General features: G+C 40.8%; 1 protein-coding gene across 2 annotated transcripts in view; it reads left to right on the top strand.

Annotated features, from left to right (window-relative positions):
* LOC126757654 (tyrosine-protein kinase RYK) overlaps positions 1-25,385 on the top strand; it is a 122,905-nt gene that overhangs the window by 73,151 nt on the left and 24,369 nt on the right. For both annotated transcript variants that reach the window (XM_050471730.1, XM_050471731.1), the window contains exons 3-7: positions 526-653; positions 991-1,228; positions 1,372-1,540; positions 1,669-1,829; positions 3,720-3,868. In XM_050471730.1, the coding sequence (XP_050327687.1) occupies positions 526-653; positions 991-1,228; positions 1,372-1,540; positions 1,669-1,829; positions 3,720-3,868 (845 nt within the window). The remainder of the gene's footprint in view (positions 1-525; positions 654-990; positions 1,229-1,371; positions 1,541-1,668; positions 1,830-3,719; positions 3,869-25,385) is intronic.

Raw genomic sequence — 25,385 nt, forward strand, 5'->3', positions numbered from 1 at the left:
AGAAATTCATTTTCAAGTACAAAGCAATGAAATTTGATTGCGCGATGATGAAGGTGTCGCATTCAGCAAAGCGTCGAATAAAAAAAGTATTTTACTATTTTTTCAATGTTTTATGGCGTTTCCTTCATTTTTTCCGAATCGAAGACGCACACGCATTTTCGCCCTCTGCAAACGGCACAAGATCAAAGCCACCAAAGCCCGGCGGCAGGAGCGAAATTGTGTACATTAGTTGCTGGAGTGCAGCAGTGTCAGGGGTTGCTAACGGTCCCTTGGTAGTGTTGGTTACCGCATGCCAGAAAGTTCAAAATATCAACGTAAAAAGCGAAAAAATCGCAAAAAATTGGGAAAAAATGGAAAAATAATCAAAAAGGGGGAAAGTGCAGAAATTTCTTTGAAAATTGATACAATACTAAATTGCGTTTTAATGCCCAACATACGAGCAAACATATTTTATATAACTGTTTTTCGCTTTTTTCTTCTCCACTTTTCTTTCTTTTGACCGATTTACGCCAACAATTTACGCAGGCTTGGAAGCGGACTTGTTCTATGTGCACGAGGGCACCATCAACACATACGCCATGCATTTCACGGTGCCGGTGCCAGCAGATGTGCATGATTTAGAGTTTTCATGGCAGAGTTTGACCCCGTATCCGGTGAGTAAAAGAGTCATATTCCTTGCTGACCCCCCTCCACATTGCATATTTTTCTGCCAAACCCTGTGTTCATGCGCAGGCATGTGTTAATCTGTGTGTGTGTGTGTGTGTGTGAGACGCATGCCTGCATTTGACCCCACAGAGTTTGGCAGTACCGCCACCAATACCACTTGCGTAGCACTCAAAATCTAATTTGCACTCCATTAACCTTCTCGCCAACAACACACCCACGTACGCAACTGACGAACAACAACAACAACAACAACAATGTCATCCACCAACCACCAACGAAATTATGCTGCCTGGTATTTGGTACCCTCATGCGCCGCGCCTTCAGCTGCCCTACACCATCACAATCGACTACGAGCACGAGCAGACCGCTTTGGCCGCGCCCACGCTCAGCATACCCGACAAGGGCTATGTGCCACAGCAGATTGAGACATTTCTGGTGCATCTGCCGTGCACGGGGAATGGCAATAAGGAGGTACCGCTCGTCGTCAATATGCTCGTGAGCGGTCCGCCGCGCACTAATGACACCAAATTGCATTTTAAACGGAATAAAATCTGCCTCAAAGGTAAGTCTCCAACCAACCCAGCTCGCCTAATCCAGTTATGCACATTCGTGCAACGCGCAACGCATTTATTGCTTGCAACGTCATTGCATTTTTAATCGCGCATTTGCAATTTTTCTCTTACCTTTCGCCGCACTCTTCTTTAGGTTTATTTCCTGTTCCGAATCAATCAGCGGCACCCGCCCAAGCGCCGTCGCCGGGTCACGCGCTCTTGGGTGCTGCGGCTTGTGCGCTCGGTTTGGTGCTGGTCGTCGGCTTGATTGCGTCAGCCATGTATGTGCGCGCACGCAAGCAGATACGCCAGGACTCGTTGCAGTAAGTATCGGGCGTCGGAAGGGGGGAGCGGTGCGCGCATTTGATAAGCGCGCAAATGCATTTTTCATATGAAATTAATCGCAAATTCTTCTTTTTACTATTTTTATTCGCCACTTTTGTTGTTGTAGTACCAGCTTTACTACTGCCGCTTATGGCAGCCATCAAAACGTTTTCATACGCCTAGATCCGTTGGGGCGTCCACCCAGCGCGAACAGTGGTTCCTATGCGACTATCGCTAGCCTGAATAAGTACCCATCGGAGTCGAAGAAGTCTTGCAACATTTTTGACAGTAAGTAACTTTTCTTAAATCATATGGCAACTAGATATGATTAGGTTTAGCAGCCGGTTGAAAAAAGGAGCATAATAGGTATATTATGATCCCAAACACGAATATACTCGGAGACTAAGTCCGAATGTTAGTACTATTTTGCTTATAGTGTCATCTAAAGAGGAAGGGTGTTAGGGGTGACAAAAAGATACAAATTATTCTTGCATTAAAATAAAGGTTCAATTTAAGACAAGTAGAATTATAAGATTTTTCACCAGAAAAATAATTCACCAGGACAGGACAGGAACAGGAAGAAATCACTTGATCAGGTTCACATTATCAGCTGGATTCAAAAGATTATCCCAACCAAGCTGGCTGAGCTTCTGGCGAGTCTCTTTCAATGTAAGTAAATGAAAAAAGCTGGTCACATCTGGGCAGTTGCTGACTTAAAACTGCCCAACTGGTGACAGTACAGGTCCGAATTAACCACCAAACATATGATAACACCCTCCTGATAGTTAATTCTGGCTTGGCAAAAGTTTGCACAGGCTCACAGCGATTCGATCACGTACATTTTCGTTTGACGTTATCGTAAGTGACACATTTTTCATCAACATTAACAATTCGCTTCAGAAATGGATCACTTTAATTCGTGTAACACCGATGTATCCAGCATCTTTTTATATACATGTACCAAGTTATATGGTAACCAACATATATTATATGGTACCAACTGATTTTTCGCGCCATATTTAGCTTCTGAGTAACAGAAATACATAGGAGTTTGTTGTTGTCTTAGCGGCAGAAAGCATTCCTGAAGTAATTTCGAGGCATGGGTCCGTATTGGCAGTCCTTGGACAAATAAAAATCCGGGTCCATTTCGGTATATATTTATCTTATGAGTAATCGTAACAATTCTTACACGTCGGTCGGACTCGACGATTGGTCTTCCAGAACACGTTTGAGACCAAACTTATTAGAATGTAATCAGGGAAACACAAGCCACAAGCACTATTCACACCTTTAACCACTTCATCGAAGAACCATTTTAAAATACACGGTTTGATTTTCTTCCGTCGCGACTGTACTTCGGTAGAGGACATTCCTAGCTAACGAACGAGCGGCTGGTCAGTTGTCTTCGAGCACCTGTAGAGCCAGAACATACATTTTTGCGCGACGTGTTTCTGTGAGTGCCGATTGGAAGTTGCACCACGACAACACCCCGACTCGTACCGCCTTTCTTATGAACAGCTACCTAACTGGCATCCCAACCCTATAGTGTCTCCAAAATTTACTTCAGTTAAAATTTGATTCTTTAGTCAAAACTCTTAGTGATATTTTACTATTTTATCGCCAGGAAAATTCCTCTGTATTGCTGCTGAAAACTAATTCAGTATCAAAATTTATTGAAATAAAAAAGAGGATTTCAAATTCTCAGTTTTTCTAGCCTTCTGCACAGCCAAATCGAACGAAATAATTTCTTACTAGCATTTCTCAAATTATTCTAATTTGCCGAAATTTCACCTACAACTTTTAGCATCCACAACGATCGAAACACTTGCTTATTTGTCATTTGCTATTACGCCGAAATGTAGGCAACCTCTCTTGGTATTTGCGATGCAAAAATAAAAATTCAAATTTCGAGCTAGCCGCATACATGCTCCAATGACTTTTTACCACACTCTAGAATAACGGTATATATTTTAGCAGAACTGTGTCACAGTTCAATCCACTAGAACTTGGCACTCCTCCAACTGTGTAATAAATTCTCGACTTTAAAATATCGATTTCGCTCGCGCCACATATCACGTAGGAAATTGGGTCGTTTGCCATGTGCCAGCAAATCATAAATGCACATAACTAAGACATATAAAGAATGTACTCAGAATTTTGTTTTGCCACTCTTTGCAGGATTTCGCAGCTCCACGCCGACACCCTCACCCTACGCGACCGCTCTACTGCCCGTGGGCGGCGATCAAATCGGCGATACAATCTACTCCAAACCAGAGTCGATCTGTCCCTCGAGAATATCCTATTACGCCTCGTCGCAGCTAACACAGGTATGTGCTTAGAAACTATAATATCCATATCAATATGAACACGCACCCACACAAACACAAACACACACACACACAATGCATAATTTTCCATAACAACAACAATATCGAGGTAAGTGTGTCGCGACAGCAAATCTTAGTTTTAATTTGAAAATATTTTCTTGAGCCCAACTCATGTTGTTATGTGCTTATGCGCCCCAGCAACCCCACAGCCAATTTATGTTTGTTGGCGGGACACCCTCTTCGACGACGATTTCGGTAATTTCTTATTAGCGGCAAATCCTTCGAAACGCCACTCGAAGCACGAAAAAACGCTTTGCAGCTTTGAGCGAATTTCCGCGTTTTATGTCACCAACACGTGTTCACATCATGACAACAATTACAACAATAGCAACAACAACAGCGCCAATGTCAGCAATAAAAACAACAATTATTCGGCAGTGACGAATTCGAATATCGTCATTACTTTGTCATTTTTTATTTCGCTTATTTGCTATGCAACACAATTGCAACAACAACAACAACACAAACAAAAGGCACAACATGCAATCATAATACGACAACCGCAAGCAATTGAACTTTCATGTGAATCCCAAATGAAACGCGTTCGAAAATGCAAAATTGGCGGCAGTTGCGGCAAACAACTTTGCCCCCGCCCCCTCCTATCGGCGTGCCCCTTAAATGGCACGAAATTGTAAAACCAAACTCAAGCGACATCATCTTTTGAGATAAAAAATAAACTTGTGTATGCCGTCGCTTTGATAAGCAACCGAGCATTCAAGTATCCAAGCACTTATGTGGAGGGTGTGCGAACTGTAAAAGGCATTAATAAATATGAACATTATCTTTGGCACATGCCAACCCACAACCCCACCCGCCACGGCATTGCAAAGCGAACTAGTGGCAACGTAGCAAGGCGGCCGTTGCACAGTGGGGCAAAAAGCATGAGTAAGCAAATAGCAAGACTACTATTATGAGTAAAAAACAATAACACCTTGTTAACAAATCAATGCAGTATGCGGCGGTGCAAAAACGAAGAGTTGACGGCCCATAATTCCGGCCCCTTTTTTGCAAATAGCTTCGCGCAAACGACGCATAACACTCAAAAATTAGTTTTTTTTTGTCAGTTTAGGCGATCGGAAAGAATTCGGAGTGCACCATACCTCGATAATCAAAGAAAATTGTTAAGTTTGATTTTTGACCTGCTTTGACGTGACTTTTTTGGGCTTCGGCTCACCTTTTCCACGATATTTGGTCGATTGATAGAGTGTTTCTGAGTCGTAAGCATAGACCCAAGACTCATCGCTAGTAGTAATATGTAGTTTTCATGACATGCTGGTAATCGGAAAGCATTGTTTCACAAACGCCACGTGACGCTGTTTTTCGAATATTTCTATGCATTCTCGACCCTCTTTGAAGAACTTATACCAATCAAAAATACTTTCTCGCTCCTTCGATATTTATAAAAGGATACTTTTGTTGTCTAAGACTTTCATTAAAATTTCTGATAGTTGAAATAAAGCATTATCTAAACGAATGTTGTATGAAAACTAAGAAATTTTAAAATATTTGGTAGTCGAAAAAGTATTTTCGTATTTTGCCTATTGATGTTTTTGCAGTCGTATATCTCCAATGCTACCAATCACATTGTGTCATACCAAGTAGTGTTGAAAAGGTTAGAATTTAACCTTCATTTAACAAAAAGAAATTAAAAAAAAAACAGTTACTGCTGTTCAAAAATGAATGAAAAAAATAAAGAAACTCGCTATCTTTTGAAATTTTTGTATAAAAAAGGGAAGGTCTTGAACCATTTAAAAAAGGCTGGCTACAAAAAGAAGCTCCATGTTTGGGTACCACATGAAATGTCTGTGAAAAATTTAATGGACCGGATTAACATCTGCGATTCTTTGCTGAAAGGAAATCAAATCGAACCATTTCTGAAACAAAGGGTAACAGAAGACGAAAAGTGGATCAAATACGACAATAATGGGATAAAAAGAATATGGTCCAAGCGTGATGAAGCTCAACAAATGGTCGCAAAGCCAGGATTGACGCCTCGAAAGGTTATGCTGAGTGTTTGGTGGGATTGGAAAGGAATCATCCACTATGAGCTGCTCCAGCCTGGTCGAACGATTGATTCTACATTTTACTGTCCAAACCTGATGATATTGAAGCATGCAATCGAAAAAACGGCCATAACTGATCAACAGAAAGTCTTCCATCAGAACAACGCTAGACCACACACATCTTTGATGACTCGGCAATAACTGGAAGAGCTTGGCTGGAAAGTTTTGATGTATCACCATATAACCCTGACCTCGAACTCTCTACTCTCTCTCTAGCGGAAAAAGGCAGAAAGTAGTCGACCCAAATGGTGCATATTCGTCAATTAAAGTTCATTATAAATATGAAAAAAAAAAAATAAGTTGAAGTTTGATTAGAAATATGTAGAAACCCTTTTACTTAAATACGCGGAAGAGGTATTTGCGAAGTTTCGTCTACATCGGCCCACCGTACACGTTCTCTTGGAAAAACACACCCAAGGGAAACGTACAAATGCTGAGCAGATGAAAAGCTTCTTTCACTGCTGCCGACGCATTACCTTTTCAACTTCATCAGCTGTTGGCTGCCAGCTAAAAGGAGGACAACTAAACCGGCATTCATTTACATATTGTATTTGTATGCCTGTGTCTGTGTCTGCCGCTGGGCGACGCGTTGGTGTTTGCACCAGCATTTATGCAGCCGAGGAAGGGGTGAATTGCGGCTGAATTATCGTGCATGTGTACCGGTCGCATTTAGATAAGCCAGCCAGCGCCACACGGCAGCAAAAGGAAAATGAAAATGAAGAGTAAAAGCCGGCGTGGCAAGCATGCTGCTGACAGCCGAGCTCAACCGCAAGCAAGCACAGCGTGCCAATGCCAGCAACAGCCACGGCAGCCGAGCTGGGACCTGGCCCATTTAAGTGCAGGCGCCAAAGCGGACCAGGGACTCGGTGGGGCGTTTCGGACGCCAAAATGGAAGCATAAACGAAAACGTTTGGCGGTTAGCAGCGTAACGGCAAATGTCATTGCAGCTACTAAAGCAATACTGCAGCATGAAAGTACTGTAATTTTAGTTGTTGTTATTATTGTTATTGCTTTTTTATATTTCTATTCCGGTGTTGTGTGCATGCATGCAACTGTCAGTGTCATTTGCTTTTGTTTTTGGCTATAACTGCCGTTGGCAAACGTCATGACAAACTATGAGACGATTATATTTTTAATTTACATTGCAATGTGCCACAAAGCAGCCAACAACGAGCGACACACTTTCCAACCAATCTACGGAACAGACAGACACACACACACACTCATACTCACACACACATCCACTAGTGCATGGACAAGCATGGCTAGAGCATTTACGCTAGATAGAATTACATGCACACCCACTTGTCTTTTGCCACAAACGACACATAAATGTTGTGGCAAGGCATAAAGAGACGAGTTCTATTTGGGGCAAGCAACTAGCTAAGCGTCGTGCTGCATGTCGCCGTTGCTTTTGTTGCTGCGGTTACATTTACTGTTGATGTTGCTGCAAGTGAAAGTTGTTGCAGCAACTGATAAGTCCCACAACAGGCGGTGGAGCCCAACTCCTTCGCCCCCTCTATAATAAAAACACACACACACACGTACAAAGGCATGCAGCCCACATATTGCTCTCAGCTATTGGAGCATAAACAAAAGTAGCTAGAATTATGCACACACACACTTGCGGACGTGTGTGTGTGTGGGTAAATTGCCGGCTGCATGCTATGTCCTTCGTGTTGCACGTACACAAAACCGAAACAAAACGCAGCGTTTACAGATAGTGAGATCGAGCATGCTGCTGTCTGCTGCCGTTGCTGATGTTGCAACTTGTGTTGTGGCACATACACAAAGCATACAAAGTGGCTAAGATAATCGCTGAAATTTGTGTGGAAATTAGTTGGAATTGCGGATAGCACAGCAGCGTGCACTCTGCTGCAAGGCTAAAAACGTAAATAAAATAGTTTAAACACACACACACACACACATGCGCGTGCCGCTTTTTGCTTAAGAAGTTTATTATAATAAATTCTGCCTCATGCCTCCTCGTTGCAATAAATATTAACTTTTTCACATTAATTGTTGTTGTTATTGTTGTATCAGTGAATGCACAAAACATTTCTATACGGAGTTTCCGTAAAACTAATTGCCTCGCAGATTATATAATATTTATGGACAGTGGAAAATCAATTGCTCTTATTTATGTATGCGCACCTGTGCCCCTTGCAATTAGTGCCCCATCGCTTGCCTCACCTACAGCCGCCCAAGTAATTCTAATGAACCAAGCCTCCTACTTCTTTTTGACTGGCACTTGAGCTGAAATCAATTAGAGATCCACAAGGAAGACTCCGTCTGCCACAGTCAACAGTTATAAGATGAAGTACTTTAAAATCAATGTTGTTGGTTTTGTTATTGCAATACAAAATATTCACTTACATAATATCTAAATCCGCTGTTATTTAATATGCAAAGTTACTGTTTTAGTTGAAGTTTCTTCAATTTGTTGGCTTTTAATGGTCGCTAATGGACTCTTTCGCGCCGGTGACTCTGCAGTTATTGAGCAAAACTGAATTGACTTTGCTCGATAAGTCGTAGAATCCGTTGCCGAAGCATTTCCTATTTTCATATACCAGACATATACATTATATAGTATATGAAGAAACCATATAAATGTCTGTCGTTTCATGAATTTTCGTTATTAAGCAAATGCAGAGCAAGAAACCATTGATTCTTTTTGTTTGGGCGATTTTTTTCTCTTTAAATTAATAAATACTTTAAACCATATGCTATATGGCCTTCAAGTATAATTCCGTTGCTGATACTGCAATATAGCTATAAGCACATAACTAAGGTCGCTAAATCTTTCTCAAAACCGAAACATGTCATGCTGCATTGTCCACATTGGGAACATGGGATACTGAACTATATTTGGGGCTCAAAAGAATATACGAAATTGTTTACTAGTATCTGCTAATGGAACATTAAGGTCATCATCTAGAACTTGTAATGCGAAATACTTGAAATTCGGATTCATTTCGAGGCTCCCTACTAAACAGTTTTTTTGAGTCTTGATTTATTACGAAAGCCTAAATAAAGCCGTTTCACGTTGTTAAAGATGGCATACAAGTATTCCGAGGCTCCCTACTATTTTAAAGAAAAAACACAGAAATTTCAAATTTAGTGGGAAATGTTTATTGTCATTCGGAAGAACATTTGGTATTTATTTTAGAAGATTTTCTCTTCCAAATGTTGGTCGCGGTTACGTCTCAGATGGTCCATCCGTTGATTCCAATTTTCGATGACTCGTTTTAGCATTTTCATTGGTATCTGGCGAATGGTACGCGTAATGTTTCGCTCCAAGGCCTGAATCGAAGCGGGATTGTCCGCATAGACTTTGGACTGTACATATCCCCACAGAAAAAAATCTAATGGTGTGATATCACAGGATCTTGGTGCTCAGCGAAATGTTCTCTCAATAAATTCATTGATTGATGCGATGTGTGCGATTTTATTGAAATCAACTGTCGCCAAGATCATGAGCTTCAATTTCAGGCATCAAATAGTCGGTTATCGCGGCGCGATAACGGTCGTCATTGACGGTTATGTTCTCACCAGTAACATTTTTGAAGAAATATGGACCGATAATTTCAACGGCTCACCGCAAACCAAACTAAACCGTTGCTTTTTCTGGATAAAAAACAAGCAGCTCTTGAATCTCTTCAGGTTGCTTATTTGCTTCTTTACATACCCATTGAGCCAGAAATGGGCCTCATCGCTGAACAAAATTTTGTTCGAGAACGTCGGATTTTCATGGAACTTTTCAAGAGCCCATAGAGCAAAGCGATATCGCTTGGGAAGGTCGAGCGGCTTCAGTTCTTGCACAAGCTGTATTTTGTGCACTTTCAATTTAAGATCTCGACGTAAAATGCGAAAGTCGTTCCTTACGTCAGTCCGAGTTGCAGCGAACGGCGCCGAATCGACTTTCCACGGTCTTCGTATACACTCTCAGTTACGGCTGCAATATTTTATTCACTGCATGCTGGGTATACTCTATTCGGTCAAATATTATTCAGTAATGAATGCTAGATCTCAAAATGGGTGATGGTTTTACGAATAGTACGCTCAGGTGGCCGATTATGTTGACCATAAGTTGAGTTTTTTATAGAATTTTCGTAATAAAGTTGGACGATTTGTAAACGTGGTTCTGACGTAAGTCTTTCCAAATTACGATGTCAAAATCGTGCTTGGCGACTTTAACGCCAGGGTGGGCAAGCACTACGCGCCCTCCACGACGAAACATCAAATGGATTGACTTCGCCGTGAAATGTGATTCCTTTAACGTAAAATAATTGAGGTAATAATGCGAGGAACTTTGTTTAGTTCTATGAAAAATGCGAAGTTTTCTTAGTATTGGATCTATAGCTAAATGCGATTTTGCAAGAGATGGCGCAACTTATAAAACTTACAATATTATTCCATTTTTCCAATATTCCGAAAATGCATTAGACAGCTAATATCTTCGTCCGACTTTTTCAGTAAATTTCATTCATTTAAACGTGAACAAAAACAATTCTTTTCACTCAAATATGCCGAACTTTGTGCCTGAAAATTGTTTTTACGGAGCGTTTTTCTTCAGCCGAAAGTGATCCCATTTTGGTTGAAGTTTATGATGAACACGCTCTAGCAGAGAAAACATGCCAAAGGTAGCACGACTTAAGTGATTATTGTGACTTATAATGATCTTCTAACTTCTAAAAAACCGAGGAAACCATTATTGGGGAACGCTACCGACAGCAATTGATCAAACTGAAGTGAACGATTGCCACAAAATGCCTGACTTTTGCGCTTAGACCGAGGCAAAAATTTTTCATCATGGAAATACTCAAACTCTTCGGACATTTGAATCGTTCATAAAAAATATGAATTTGAGCAAAAACTACTTACAAAAATTTGATTCTGATTGTTCTGTTTGTAGGGGAGTGCAATAGTTATAGTGGCTCGATCAAATTCTATAACCCTCGCTAACTTTCGTGAAAATATAGTATATCATAAAATTAAAAAGATTTTCATACAAGTACTTGATTCCTATCATTCTGTATGTATGGCAGCTATATGTTATTGTGGTCCGATATTGGCCGTTCCGACAAATGAGCAGCTTCTTGGGAAGAAACGGACTTGTCCAAATTTGAGATCGAAATCTCAAAAACTGAGAGACTAGTTCGCATGTCTACAGTTGGACGGACATGACTAAATCGTCGCAGATCGTCACGCTGATCATTTATATGTATATATATTGTAGGTTTCCTTTTAGGTGTTACCAACTTCTTGGCAAACTTAATATACTCTGTTCAAGGTATAAAAATCGCTTAGATTTTTCAACCAAATACCCTGTGTTACATAACCTTACTTTGCGGTTAAAAGTTTCAGTTTAGATTTCAGATTTCAACAGCGCAAGAAATAGCAGAGAAGAAGTGGCAATTTTAAAACGCATTCATCAATAATTTATACATTATCCAGGGTCTGTCAGAGACCACTTTAATATACTAACTGCAATAAACAGGAATAACTATTTTGTTGAAACACCCTGTAGTATGCCCTGCTGTGTGCCCCCCTGCGCATTGGCAGATTTACTTCAATTTTAATCCGCTTATTTGGGTGATTTAGAGAAAAGTGCACAACAATGCTCAGCTTGTTGCCATTAAAATCGTTTTCAATTAGTGCAAACTCATTTCCATATTTCAACAATTTATCTGTGTGAGTGCATGCGTGCGTGTGTGTGTGTGTTGATTATCGCTTATCGCACGGCCAACACAGCGGCACTGCAGTGTAATTAACACCGACCGATCTGCACATCCAGGCAATCAAGCACATTTAAAAATCAAAGTTCGGCTTAAAATTAAACTTTTTGTTTGCACCCTGCATTTATTGGCAGCTGCCGGCTGGCGGCGGGGCGAGGCGGTGCCGGCATGTGTCGCAATGTTTAATTTGACATTTTGAAATTTGTTGCAGCTCATAAACTTACAGGATAATAACAACCCAGACACGATGACTAAATGCAGAAGAGGATGCGCGTGACGGCACTCACACACACCTTCATATCTGCATATGCTAGTATTCGGCTGGCTTTTACAGCTGCTGCGGGGGTAGAGCAAGTGGTGGATGGGGTAGATGAAGTGGATGAGTGCGAGTCAATGAATGAGCTGGCATAACGACACATAGCGACGTGTTTACTTAATGTTGTTTATATTTGTTTAGACTTCAATTGCAACCCTTGTCATTATTGCTGAAATGCCGAACACATTAACAGCAAACAACAACCAAAAATGGATGAAATGCAAAGTGAAAAAATTGAAAGCAGAGGCATTTCAACCAGAGCGCAGTGGCAAGCCCCGGCGAGCCATTTGAATGCCGGGCGACCAACTCATCGCTCCTGCTATCTCCTAGCAACAGCAAATTTACTGCCGAACAACAACAACAACAGCAATAATAATAATGGTAAAACGCGTAACAGCCACAGCATCAAAGGCGCTGTCAACCTGCCGCTGGCAGCTGGTGTATAGCGGTTGTTAACGAACTGAACGCGCGCTACAACAACAGCGCAGGCTGTGGAGGCAACGGGAGCGCGGCAGTGTTATTGGTGACGCAGCGCGGCACGTCGAAACAAATCCGGGGGTTAGCTGCGACCCACTTATTATTGTTTGGCGAGTAAATCGAGCAACGGCGGCACAGTGTTTGGCATTCCAAAGCTGACAAACTCACTCTCAACCACACACTCACACATGCACAGAAATGCGTTTATAAACAAGCATTCGAGCTGACAGACAGTCCGTCCGTCCGTCACACGGTCGGTCATGCAGTCACTTGCGCGCGCTGAAGCACTTGGCATTCAGCCGGCCGGAAGGGAATTAAATGAATTTCAGCCGAAGCCAGCAGTGTGTGTGCTGCGACGCGCCAGGCGGTTGGGACACTTTCAGTTCGGCTGAGTATTGAAGTGCTGGATTCGAAATTAGAGAAAACAGTAATGTACTACATAATTGTTCTTTTTGAATACAACAGCCAGGCATGCATGGATGTAATCAGCCTGTCCACCACCACCCTGCTGCTAATTTCGTTTGCCATTCGCATCGTTGGTGCGCAACGTGCGTTCGGCACTTGTTATACTCCCCATTAACTCACATCGTTTACTTTCTATTAAATCAGTCCATAAACGCTGGCAATTGCTTTAATGGCTGCCAGGAGTTTAACGCCGAGTTTGGAAGGCAACCAGCGTGCAGCGGGTGCGAAGCAACACCGAAACCATATGGAGCACAACGAGCGCATAACAGTGAATAGAAGCGAGCGAGTGACTTAGCATAGCCATAAACCATTGCTAGCCCCCGGGGGGAAGCCAGTTAAATGGGAACAACAATCACACGGCTACATGCCACAGTGTCATTAGTAAGCACTTGTTCCGCTCTCTTTCACCCGCTTCCGCTTACTCCACATATGGACATACTAAATGCAGACGCTCTGTAGCGCGTGTATTTGCGGCTCATTTAAAGATACCGACCGACGGAAAGGAGCATACGCTCCAGTTTACAAAGAAGCCGGCAAATATGTACTTAGCCATAAGAACAATAACATAGACAACAATAAAAACAATAACAACAACAACACAAACAATAGCAACAATCAAAGCAGTAATTGCAGTACCAGTTGGAGCAGTCGGAGCAGCTGGCATGAGCGAAAGCATTGTTTGAGCAATTGAAATTGATGCAATTGCGGTATCTATCAGCAACAATGAAAGAATGTATACGCCACAGCAAAGCAAGCAAAGCAAAAACAAAAACCAAAACAAGAAAAGCATTATGCTCCACTTGAGCCGCACATTGTAGCTGCAGTTGATGAGAGAGGGCGCTAGGCCACTATTTACCGTTTGTTTGCTGATCTCTAAACTCTTGTGTGTGTGCGCTGTGTATTGATGCTACATCTGTTGAAACATGACTTTCAGCTGCTGGGGAACACTTACAAGTTTGTTGCCACAAGCTACAAAAATTCGATATTGCAGACCATAAACGTAAGGGAAACAGTGTTGCCAACTAAACGGCAAACTAGCACAACTGAATTGTTTGTGGAAACTAAGCTCCATGGTTCGCTCTATACCCATTGAAAACAAGAGATGTTTTGTAGACTCGTGGAATACGTTTTCTGTATCACGTCCTTTATTGATAAGTCTATAAGGTTTTCTTATAGGAAGGTCCTCCCAAGTACCATCTTATCTAATTTGACTCGGACTATATCGATAGAATTGTTTTACCTAGATTGGTGCAACATTTTTCATGTTCGTGTTGAAGGTTGATCTCTATAAGTCAATTATTATGTGTTTGTCTGATGATTTTTATCGCTGGTAATCACTTTGATATACTATCATAAGACCTAAAATACTATCGTACGAGTAAGACCTTTTTAACCTTACTATCTCGTTTCACCTCTACTTTCAAAGAATTTCGTACTCGCAATTAAAATACTTACATCCATTATCCTTTTTGAAGACAATCATTCAAGATTCGGTACCTGAAGTATTCCAAGTGGATAGTGGGATACCTATGTCGGGTTTGTGATAGGGCTGGGCAATCAAAGAGAAAGTGCTCAACTGTTTCCTTGTCCACTTCTCGTTTGCAGCTGCAGCAAATAATGTTAGGCAATTTTTAAGGCTTCTTCTCCAGGTGGCCAGTGCCGTCATAGTTGCTGTAAGTCTGTTTACATACTATATACCTTTCCTGAACCTTATTGTATAGACCTTTGTTTTTGTCTTGTCATATTTAGGCCATATCTGCTTGGTTATCTTGCTTTTGCATCTTAGAGACTTTCATCTGTTCTGAGCTTTTTGTTCAAATTGAGTAAAAGCTCTCTCTTAATCTTTCCTAGCCGTCAAGGTATTAACTTTGCTTCGGATTCTACAACTAGTTCGGGTTATCGCTTTATCATACTATGTATATTCTGTATTTTGCAGCTGGATGTTTACGACGCGAAAATTTTGTCTAGCGATTTCTACCATGGAACAAAAGTTGAGGAACGAGTTTGTTTGAACTTTTGTGGTTCCAATAAAATCACAATTACGAAATCGTTGAAAAGGGTTGAGGAAGTGTAGTGGGGAGTTTTCTTTATCGCGAACACAAGTACTATATGAGTGTTAAAAAGCATTTGGTGTAGGCCATGAAGTTATGAGAAACTTGCCTGTTAATGACGATAACGAATCGATAACGATCGAAGAATTTAAAGAAACAGCGGTTGAAAATCGTCGCATTGGCATCGGAAAGAAAATAGAGAATGTCAACACCTCTTATGGATCAACTCAATATATTTCTGTTTATATTTTGGTTAATAATTTGATTATGTAGCGTCCTATTGCTAGACTAGATGAGAGCCCGAAATTCATAAACCCATCATCCAAATACAAGCCGAAACCGAAAAAACCAAAAATCGCTAAAGGCACTGACGGCACCCAAGACAATCCCAACCTAAGCCTATAACAAGTGTATGGACAGACCAATGACAGTCGGTTCTCAGTAACCGGAATGGACCGGGGATTTTTATCTGGCCATCTCTTCTTCTCTTATCTGTCGCTACAACAAAAACAAAGTAGCCTATCTTGCAGGTGACAGATTTATGGATTTGTATTGAAATACGGAAAAAATGTAGTTCTTTTGCCAGTTCGGGTCATATTTGATCAGATAACTTTTGTAATATAAACGTTTGCGTTTCGTCATATTATTTGGATTCCATAGTGAGCTCCGTATGAGGCAAAAATATTTTTTCAAATAATATCCTTAAGTAAAGGTGAAGTCAAGTACCTTTCCTAATCAGCTAGATATGTAATATACGAGCCAAGAATTAATACTACCGTATAAAAAGAGTCTTCGGCTACGAGTTTCAGAGCCGACATGAACTCAGCCAACAAGAGTCATAGTTAACAATTGTTTCCAGGGATGAGAGTAAAACAGTTCTCGAAATTCATTTCCAAAAATGTACCAACCTAACTCTCTTTGCAAGAAAGCATTCTACCGGAAGAGTGCAAGTGTGCTGGGTCACCACTAATTACAGCTCAGAGGGTTGCCAGCACACACTATAAGTGAAGTAAGTGAAAGCTCATAAGTGTGTCATTGTATAGCGAGGCAAACTACAATTGAATATGTGCTACGAATAACTGTTATTCATGCATAAGGGTACAAAGATAAATGTAGCCAAGAATAGCAACATTTTGGTGACATAGAATTAATGTGCGTTCTTGGAATAGCGCAATTACTGCTGCGTCTGTATGTAGCGACATTTATTGCAGCACCGCGCCAGATATGCTACCGAAGAAACAGACACGTTGCCAAAGTAATGGCTTTCATTACCTGAACAGCAATAGTTGGGGTTGGCGAGGCAGCAGTAGTTCGCTTTGTGGCAGGGCGACTACAAGTTGCAAATTAATTTTATGAGCCAACGCAACAACGTGCCGACACCAGAGCGCACTTTCTTTCAACAGCAGTTACCTACACAGACACATACATACATATACACTTCAACTGAAAGGAGCAAGAAGAAAGCAATGGCAATGCAATATAGCACTAAAGGAGGGCCTCTTGCCGCTTCCAAGCCATTAACCGCGGCAAACATGCCCGCACTACTTCAGTTAAATGTCGAAGAAATAACAGGTGTGCTAATTAAAAATGTTGTCGCCTCATTAAAGAAATTTGTAAATCAACCTGATTGCCGGCAAGACCTTGTCTATATATATGTATATATTATAGGTATTGAGTGGCTCCATGCCTGGCTGAATCTGTGTCTGAATGTGCCTCGTCCCGGTGTGCCATGTAAAGCAGGGCATGTTGAACGTTAAAGCAAGCGCATTAATATAATGAAATAACGGTACATGCTCGTTGCGTACACAGGAAAATTCAGTCAATTTCTGTACAGAACAAAATGGATGATGTGAACTGTTGGCACAACATACGCACCGAAACATGTAAAGCATTGAGGTGTGTTTTTTCTTACGCTCATAAATTCCAAGCTCCCGCCCCCCCTAACGCTTGGCATCATAGCCAAGCGCGGTTGCTAAGCGACTTGCGAGGAAACGAGTGAGTTAATTAAAATTCAAGAAAGTTGAGACATCGACGCAACAAAGCGCTGCATTAATCAAAGGCAGTGAGCGCAGGTGGCACAGACACAACCTAAAAACCTACGCAGTTTTACACACACACACACACATACACTCAGATGTATGAATGTTGGTGTAACAGACAGACACAGCGCTTTTCCATCATTCCCAGTGACATTGGCAGCAGCAGCAGCAGCAGCCTGCAGTGATTGTAATTATACTTTAGGATTACTTTTCTATGAAGAATGAAGAATGTGCCCTGCCACATTGATATATTGTACAATGACGCCGGCCTCGTTCCGCAGGCATTTGCCGTACGCCCATACTCGTACAATGGTTCATCGGTCGTCGGTATGCGGTATGCGGCATGCCTCGTGTCGCACGCTCGGACAACCCATGTGCGCACCTAGAGCGGCTTTTATGTCTTCCGTTTTGTTGCAAATGCCAATATGCGATCGCGCTACGTATATTCCGAGGTGTGTGTGAAGCGGCTGGCTGGTGACCGAAGCCCAAGTTAACCGCAAAGTTGACAAATTGCATGCCACACCAAGCGCTGGACGACTCTTACAGTACACATGGCGACATGCAAGCCGAATTACCGCTTCTCTATCTAACCTCCAGTGGCTGGTCAGTTTCCTGCCGCACTACTTTTAAAGCACTTCTCTATTGGTCAACTGCCATTTGTGTCCATAATCGAATGTAAAACTTCACACATTTCTCCACAAGCTCGTCGTTGCGCTCAACGTCGGACTCGGTCTCCACCCATTTTGGCTTCAATCCGCAATTGTTCCCATCGATAGTTTATAGCAGCGACCACTACATTGGCATTGGCGTTGGCGATAGTGGTCGCATGGCGGATGCTAACCATTGTCCGGCTTGGTCACAACTATTGATTACTTCCTGTCAACCACAGACACAAAAACGGAAGAGCCCATAACGGATGTGATTTCATTTTCAATGCCCTGAAGTATATACATTCAGCCGTTGCAGTGTTTTCGGACTGAACAAATTCCAGACACTCATGAGCGGAAAAGCCACATAAATTAAATGACGAGTAAAGAATTCTATAACAAATACTCTTAATAAATACAGTACCGATACACAACTGTCGTTACGCCTTTGAACATGTAGCAAGCTTTCGTACTCTCTTCCGAGCTAAACTGGCCTCCACATCGGTCTGCACTCCTTCACATTTATAAGTTTGCCACATAAATAATTATCTATTTCCGAACGCCAACTATAAGTCTGCTAACCCATACGCACTGTCCAATTCTGATAACGCCCAGTTTTCGGCAAAGCCACTCATACCGAGATTTATAAAAGACCACCAATTCGTAACAGAATGGCTTTTATGAAAACAGAAACTTATTTATTTTGGAATACTAGCGCATGGAATAATCTAACTCTATCATCTGCAGAGCACTGTGGAAGATACCAGCAATCAAGTACTCCATAAAGACACATATTCAACCACTTTTAATCTGAAAAAACCCTTCCGCAACTAAATAAACAAAAATTTCTGTCGAAATCCCACTGTGCCACTTCAGTTTCCATTTTCGCGTGCCGTCCTTCACTTTACAAGTTGATCTACGTACTCACTTTTTTGCGGTTGTCTGCGTTGATTGCGAAAGTGTTTGAATAACCTATCAGAGGCATGAAAAACTCTTCCGCTCTGTGAGTTGATGAGAAACGCATAAGTAAGTACACGTAACGCGGCAGCGAGCTTTGTGCGAATGGCCAAATGAGCTTAAAACACTGGATACCGGGTTCCAAATCGGCGTCACAGCGCCAACAAGCACAGCTCATCCGACAAACTAAAGCAGTGACGCTGACACTGACTGCCCATTGAAGCACTTCATTCTTTCCGTTTCGTCCGTACGGCGATGATGTTTGTCGTCGATGAGCTATGCTCATCATTGTCTCAGCGGGTTTGGTTAATGCTGGTGCTGGTCCACTCAAAGCCAGCAAATTAATGTTTGTCGGTATATTGACTTTATTGTGGCCGACTGCGTTGGTTTGGCAAACTATTAATTTGTTTTGGTTAAAGTTACGGGACTGCTAAATGCATACATATCTATTCCGTTAAACCGGGTGGGATACGTGGTAGGAACCGTTTTCATGGGTAAGGATATATGTACCATAGATTAGATTCTGTGGAAATTTAAGTTAGGTAAGGTTTGTAAATCCATAAAAATCTGAAAAATGCAAAAACATAACGTTTACTGGCGCAAACACCGCTAAGTGGTTATAGAAGAATTAACAACTGTTAACTTTTAACGAGAAACCAAGTGCAGCCAGGTTTTTCTCCACCTGATCTCTCCAACGGAGTGGAGGGCTTGCTCTTCCTCTGCTTCTCCCGGCGGGTACTGCGTCGAATACTTTCAGAACTTAAGTGTTTTCATCTTTCTCCCGAAAACTCGTAACGTCGACTCATCAGTTGTTGTCATCGTCCATGCCTCTGCACCATATAGCAGGACGGGGATAATGAGTGGATTATAGAGTTTGATCTCTGTTCGTCGACAGAGGACTTTACTTCTCAATTGCCTACTCATTCCGAAGTAGCACCTGTTCGCAAGAGTTATTCTGCGTTGGATTTCGAGGCTGACATTGTTGTTGGTGTTGATACTGGTTTATCTACGACTTCGAGGTTATGACTGTCAATAGTCACGTGGTAGCCAAGTCGCGACTTATAGCCACCATAACGAGGCACGGACCATTTGGAGAACACGCTGCTGGAGAACAGCTGCAAACTCGCATTTAGTAAGGAAACGATTCTACATTTCCTCTGCGAGTACCCGGCTCTATCACAATCCCGATGTAGAACTCTTGGAATCCATTAAATACCAAAATTCTAATCACAGAAAGCACAACGGAGATAAATATTTTTATTTCGGGCACAAAATAGTTTGAAGCGAGATAGCAATACTTGAAGGTCTTACGAAGGTCTTAGTGTATCAAAATGCCGCTACCTATCCACATAAGTCAGAACGCAATCGTGAGTCATTCATTATTGATGAGAGAGAAATCGGATACAAGAAAAAGAGACTAAAACGACAAAAAAAGTTCTAGCATTCTGCAACTGGATGCAAAGTTAATTCCATCGTAGAAGGAACTGTTGACCTCTGTGTTTCTTAATTAACCAATTTGTACGCCAATCTTATCTCTCACAATACTTTTCTACAAATTTCCTTCGAATTTCGAAAAATTAGTCAAGAAATGTGACTTTTTTCAAACACCAACTTGTTGACCCTTTTCCTGCAGGGTTTGTGGCGGCCAAAGTTTTTCCGGCAGACCCTTGCAATGCAATTACATTCGCACATATATAAATTGTGCATAAAATAGAGTGTTGGATAGTTGATATTGGCGGAATTGTGGTGGCCATTAAGTGGGCCGCCTAACCGCCAACAAACTGTCAAGCCGCAACGGCCACACAAAACCGGCCAGCAGACCGCAGCGCCATATGAGAAAAGCAAACAAACAAATACCGATAAAATTAATAATATACATACAAACATAGTTCAATGCGACTGGTGTGATATGCACATGAATATATATTTTTTGATGGTATATATGTTGATGGAATATATGTATGTATATTTGTATGTGGTCAACGACAATATTTCTAATGTCAACAATGGATTGCATGGAAAAGCGAAAATTGATTAGACTAAAATATGGAAAGTATATGGCTGAATTGGCGAGCGAGAACAAGCAAAAAACGCAAAGAATAGCAACAATAACAGAAACGGAAAAAGGAAAATCAGCGAAATCAAAAAGCAAAAACCAACCAAAGTAAATATGCACGGAACGCAGAACGCAGAATGAGCAGTTGAAGACCAATGAAAACAATAACAAAAGCGAAAAACTAATAATGAATTAGGTCAACAAACAAATTCAATATGGAAGAACAACAACAACCACTTGTTTAATATACAAGGATAAGCTAAGCTGGGGCGATTTGGTGCTTGCGCGCTTTCATAGGGGCGCCGGAAAATTATTGAGTGCTTCAATTTCATAAAATTTTATTGACCCGAACAATGAGGGAGGGGCGCGCGGTAAGTACAATGGAGCGTAGGAAATGAAATAAATACAAGTACATGATATGGGCGAAGCAAATGCTACGAAACGAAGTAAAGCTACCACTTCACTTAGAAGCCTACGGCATGCTCGCGCTTATTACCAATAATTGCGGTTCATTAAATCACTTGAAAAACTAGCACAGGACCAAAAACCGTGGAACGGTTGAAAGAGGAAATCGCTTTCTGCAGTCAGCGATGGTGTATCGATTCCTGCGGTAATGATGATGACTTTGATGATAGCGAAAGGTGGCATTAACGACACCGCTAATAACTGTGAAGCATACCGTCAGACACTACTAAACGCGGACTTAAGGCGCTCAACCGAAATCAACGCACACGACGCTCCAATCAAATTAAATATGGTTTAAAGTAAACAAGCGCAGATGAGCACATCTAAGGCCTTGAGAATTAGGCGCTACACAAGAAGTTCGCTCAATAAGTATGCCCTGTCGTTCAATTAAGACGCCATTGTGGCAGCGCACGCATAATCAAGACGTCGATAATATTATTGGCTGCGCGGTGTCCCCCGCCAGCCTTATCATCAAAACAATTAGACGTAGTTACGATTAAGATGTACATTGTAATACAATATAGAAGTTTATATGTATACACATTTCCTTTACTGCTACGTGTCCTTTGTTGCAACCTGTGTGGCATAATTTGCCTACTTTGCAGACACCTCTCCTACCCCAGACACGTCGCGCCTCTGCGTGCGTAACATCAAAGGCACGATTTACGGTAATTACTAGTTGGTTGCTAGTTCCAATTGCCGTTGACCCACCTCTGTCGACGTAGAGACGACGATATTTGCCCGTCACGGCATGCCCGCTTACCCATGGATACGTTTGTAGTTGCATTTCACATTGACACTTTGACGCACGTACCGTTACGTACGCTTTTCATACATTCCCGCACAGTCAATCCAATAATAGTCGAACGATTTGCTTCGCCACCAAACGCACTGTCAACGCAATAAACTTAATTGAACTGGTAGGGACGGCCGACGGTTGGTAGCCTCATTTTGTTGTTAGTTTGTGGCACGTCTTCAGTAACGGCACACTTCACATTTCCATAAACGAGAGCATTCATTACTCGTATAATGATGTACATATACATTTATGTACCCAGTTAATTAGATGAACAATTTTAATTCGTACCCAATTCTTGTTTTAACTAAATAGTAACATAAAGTTATCTTCAATTATCGAAAGCTTATCAATAATTAGGAGAAATTATGTAGGAGCTATAGTTTGCATGTTAATTTTAGCATACAAATGGTCTCTAACTGTGAATATTCGCTCAAACCAATGTCAATATAAAGACGTCCTTAGTTTTCAAATAATGTCTCAACAAGAAAACTTCAGCATTACATTATTAAAATATAACCAACAATATAACCGATAATATAACCGAAAATATAACCGAATGTGGTTTACTTTTGAGCTCAATAGCTGCATGAAGTATGTTTCTTACCTCTAAATGTCGAAACTCCACACAAGTTGGCTAAAGTGTGATCCATTTTGAGGTTCCCTACTTCTTTAAAGAAAAAACACAGAAACTTCAAATTTATTGAGGAATATTTATTATTATTCGAAAGAACATTCTTTCACATTAATTTTTTGCAGATTATCTCTTCTAAATTGTGGCCGCGGCTACGACTAAGATGCTCCATCCGTTGAATCCAATTTTCAATGGTTCCTTAGAGCATTTCGACTGGTATCTGGGGAATGACAGGTGTAATGTTTTGCTTCAAGAACTGAATCGAAGCGGGATTGTCCACATAGACTTTTGACTTTACATATCCCTACAGGAAAAAATCTGACGGTGTGATTTCACATGATCTTGGTGGCCAATCGATCGGTCCAAAACGTGAAATTGTCTACTCAGCGAAGTGTTCTCTCAATAAATCCATTGATTGATTCAGTGTGTGAGAAGTGGCGCAGTCTTTTTTGAAACCAAATGTCGCTGAGATGACGGGCTTCAATTTCGGACGCCAGATAGTCGGTTATCATGTCGCGATAATGGTCGCCATTGACAGTTACGTTCTATCCGGCATTATTTTTGAAGAAATATAGACTGATAATTCTAGCGGCCCCCAAACCACACCAAACCGTTGATTTTTCTGGACAAAATGACAGCCCTTGATTCTCTTCAGGTTGGTTTTCGTCCCAAATGAGGCAATTTCGCTTGCTTACATGCCTATTCAGCTAGAAATGGCTGTCTTTGATGAACAAAATTTAGCTCGAAAACCTGAAATCTTCTTGGAATTTTTCAAGAGCCCATAGAAAGAAGCAATATCGCTTGGGAAGGTCGAGCGACTTCACTTCTTGCACAAGTACCTTTATATCTTGTATTTCGCACGCTTTCAATTTAAGTTCTCGACGTAAAATGCACCAAGTCTTTGCTGACATCAGTCCGAGTTACAGCGAACGGCGCCGAATCGACTCTCCAAGGTCGAATATTATCCAGTAATAAATGCTGGATCTCAAGATAGGTGATATAAGTTGAACGAAGTGGGCAAAATATATTCTTTAAAGAACTTGAGTTGTCGTAATAAAGTTGAACGATTTGTAAACGTTATGCAGGCAAATCGCAAAGAGAGCTTTTTTGACTTGCAACTCAATACAACCCTTTAATTCACTGTTAAGATATCAAGCATTGATTTGTGGTTGACTGGGTAGGCAAATGTCAATACGTACATAGCAAAGTGTCTATTAGAAGAGAGATTCCCTTATTATACTTATGTACATATATAAAATGTATATATAAATTTGTATGTCTACACAGCCTATGCCACTGTGTAAATTAATATTTGTTAAGCCTACAACTGAATGAACTATAGTACGTAAGTACTTCGCTTTCACATTGGTGTGAGATTCTATAATTAGGTTTCGATTTTATCGTGTGACGTGACAAAACGTGACATTTAACCATTTGTCACATACACTTCCACCACCTACAATATTTTCATTGTTTTCATGTAACATCACCCTTTCAATGAGTTCGTCACCCACGGCCGAACAAGTCAGTTGAACCCTGAAAATGTAAATTTAAAATAATCATATTTGGAGACTTTAAACTAAAGAATTTAAAGGCAATTTGTGTGGCAAATCATCTTTAAAGAGGTGAAATAATTCTAACTCCCATGCGGCAATGAAAATAAATGTGTGAAGGTGCTTATTTTACCATATAGTATAAGCTTATTTCACCCCAAAAGCTGATTTCGCCACACATTTACTCTGAGGCTTGATTTTATTAATGCTGACAAGGTTCATGCCACAAAAATATTCAGAGAAGTAATCGAATCCTAAAAAGTTATGTGTGGCGTTGTGACATGTGTTTAAATAGCTGACTTTATAAATAGAACTGACTGAGGGGAGGGCAAAAATGCAAATTCAATTCGGCAGATGACTAATACTAGCTGATCAAATTTGACCCGGACTAACCAAATAAAGAAATATACAACATTTTCACATATTTCAATACAAATCAATATTATCGCCTTCATTTTTTGGACTGTCAGTCCTAATACTAGCTGATCAAAATTGACCCGGACTGTCCAAATAAAAAAAATAATACAACATTTTTACATATTTTAGTGAAAATCTTTATTATCGAATTCACTTTTGGACTGTCATTCTTAATACTAGCTGATCAAATTTGACCCGGACTAACCAAATAAAAAAAAAGATGCAACATTTTCACACATTTTAATACAAATCTTTATTATCGCCTTCATTTTTGGACTGTTATTCCTAATACTAGCTGATCAAATTTGGCACGGACTAACCAAACAAAAAAAAAATACAACATTTTCACATATTCCATTCCTTATATTTTTAGAAAGTTTCTCCGTCATTCATAAAAAAGTGTTTGTCGTTTCGGCTTGTACAGTTTTAGTGAATCAGCCTGAGTCATATTTGATCAGACCTTTCAAAGAAATGCTAACGAAGAACTCGTTGAGTAAAAAAACGAAATCGTTCGTCTTATAGGGGCTCTTAAAACCCTCAGTGAATGTAAACAAGTATACCAACAATAGAAAAAAAATTGCTTTGGTGTGAACGTGGCATTATAAATATGCTCTAATAACTCCAAAAAGTTGTTCGTAGTTAAAGTAATCTTCGAACACCTCATTATATAAACTCGCCGACAAAGTTTGACGCATTTCAACGAGCCGCTGATAATCAATTACAACTTACGAAATATGGTAATGATACTTTAATTACTTCAGGCATGCGAAACACGCCAGCAAA

The sequence above is a fragment of the Bactrocera neohumeralis genome, chromosome 4, assembly GCF_024586455.1.
Source record: "Bactrocera neohumeralis isolate Rockhampton chromosome 4, APGP_CSIRO_Bneo_wtdbg2-racon-allhic-juicebox.fasta_v2, whole genome shotgun sequence".
NCBI classification, from domain to species: domain Eukaryota; kingdom Metazoa; phylum Arthropoda; class Insecta; order Diptera; family Tephritidae; genus Bactrocera; species Bactrocera neohumeralis.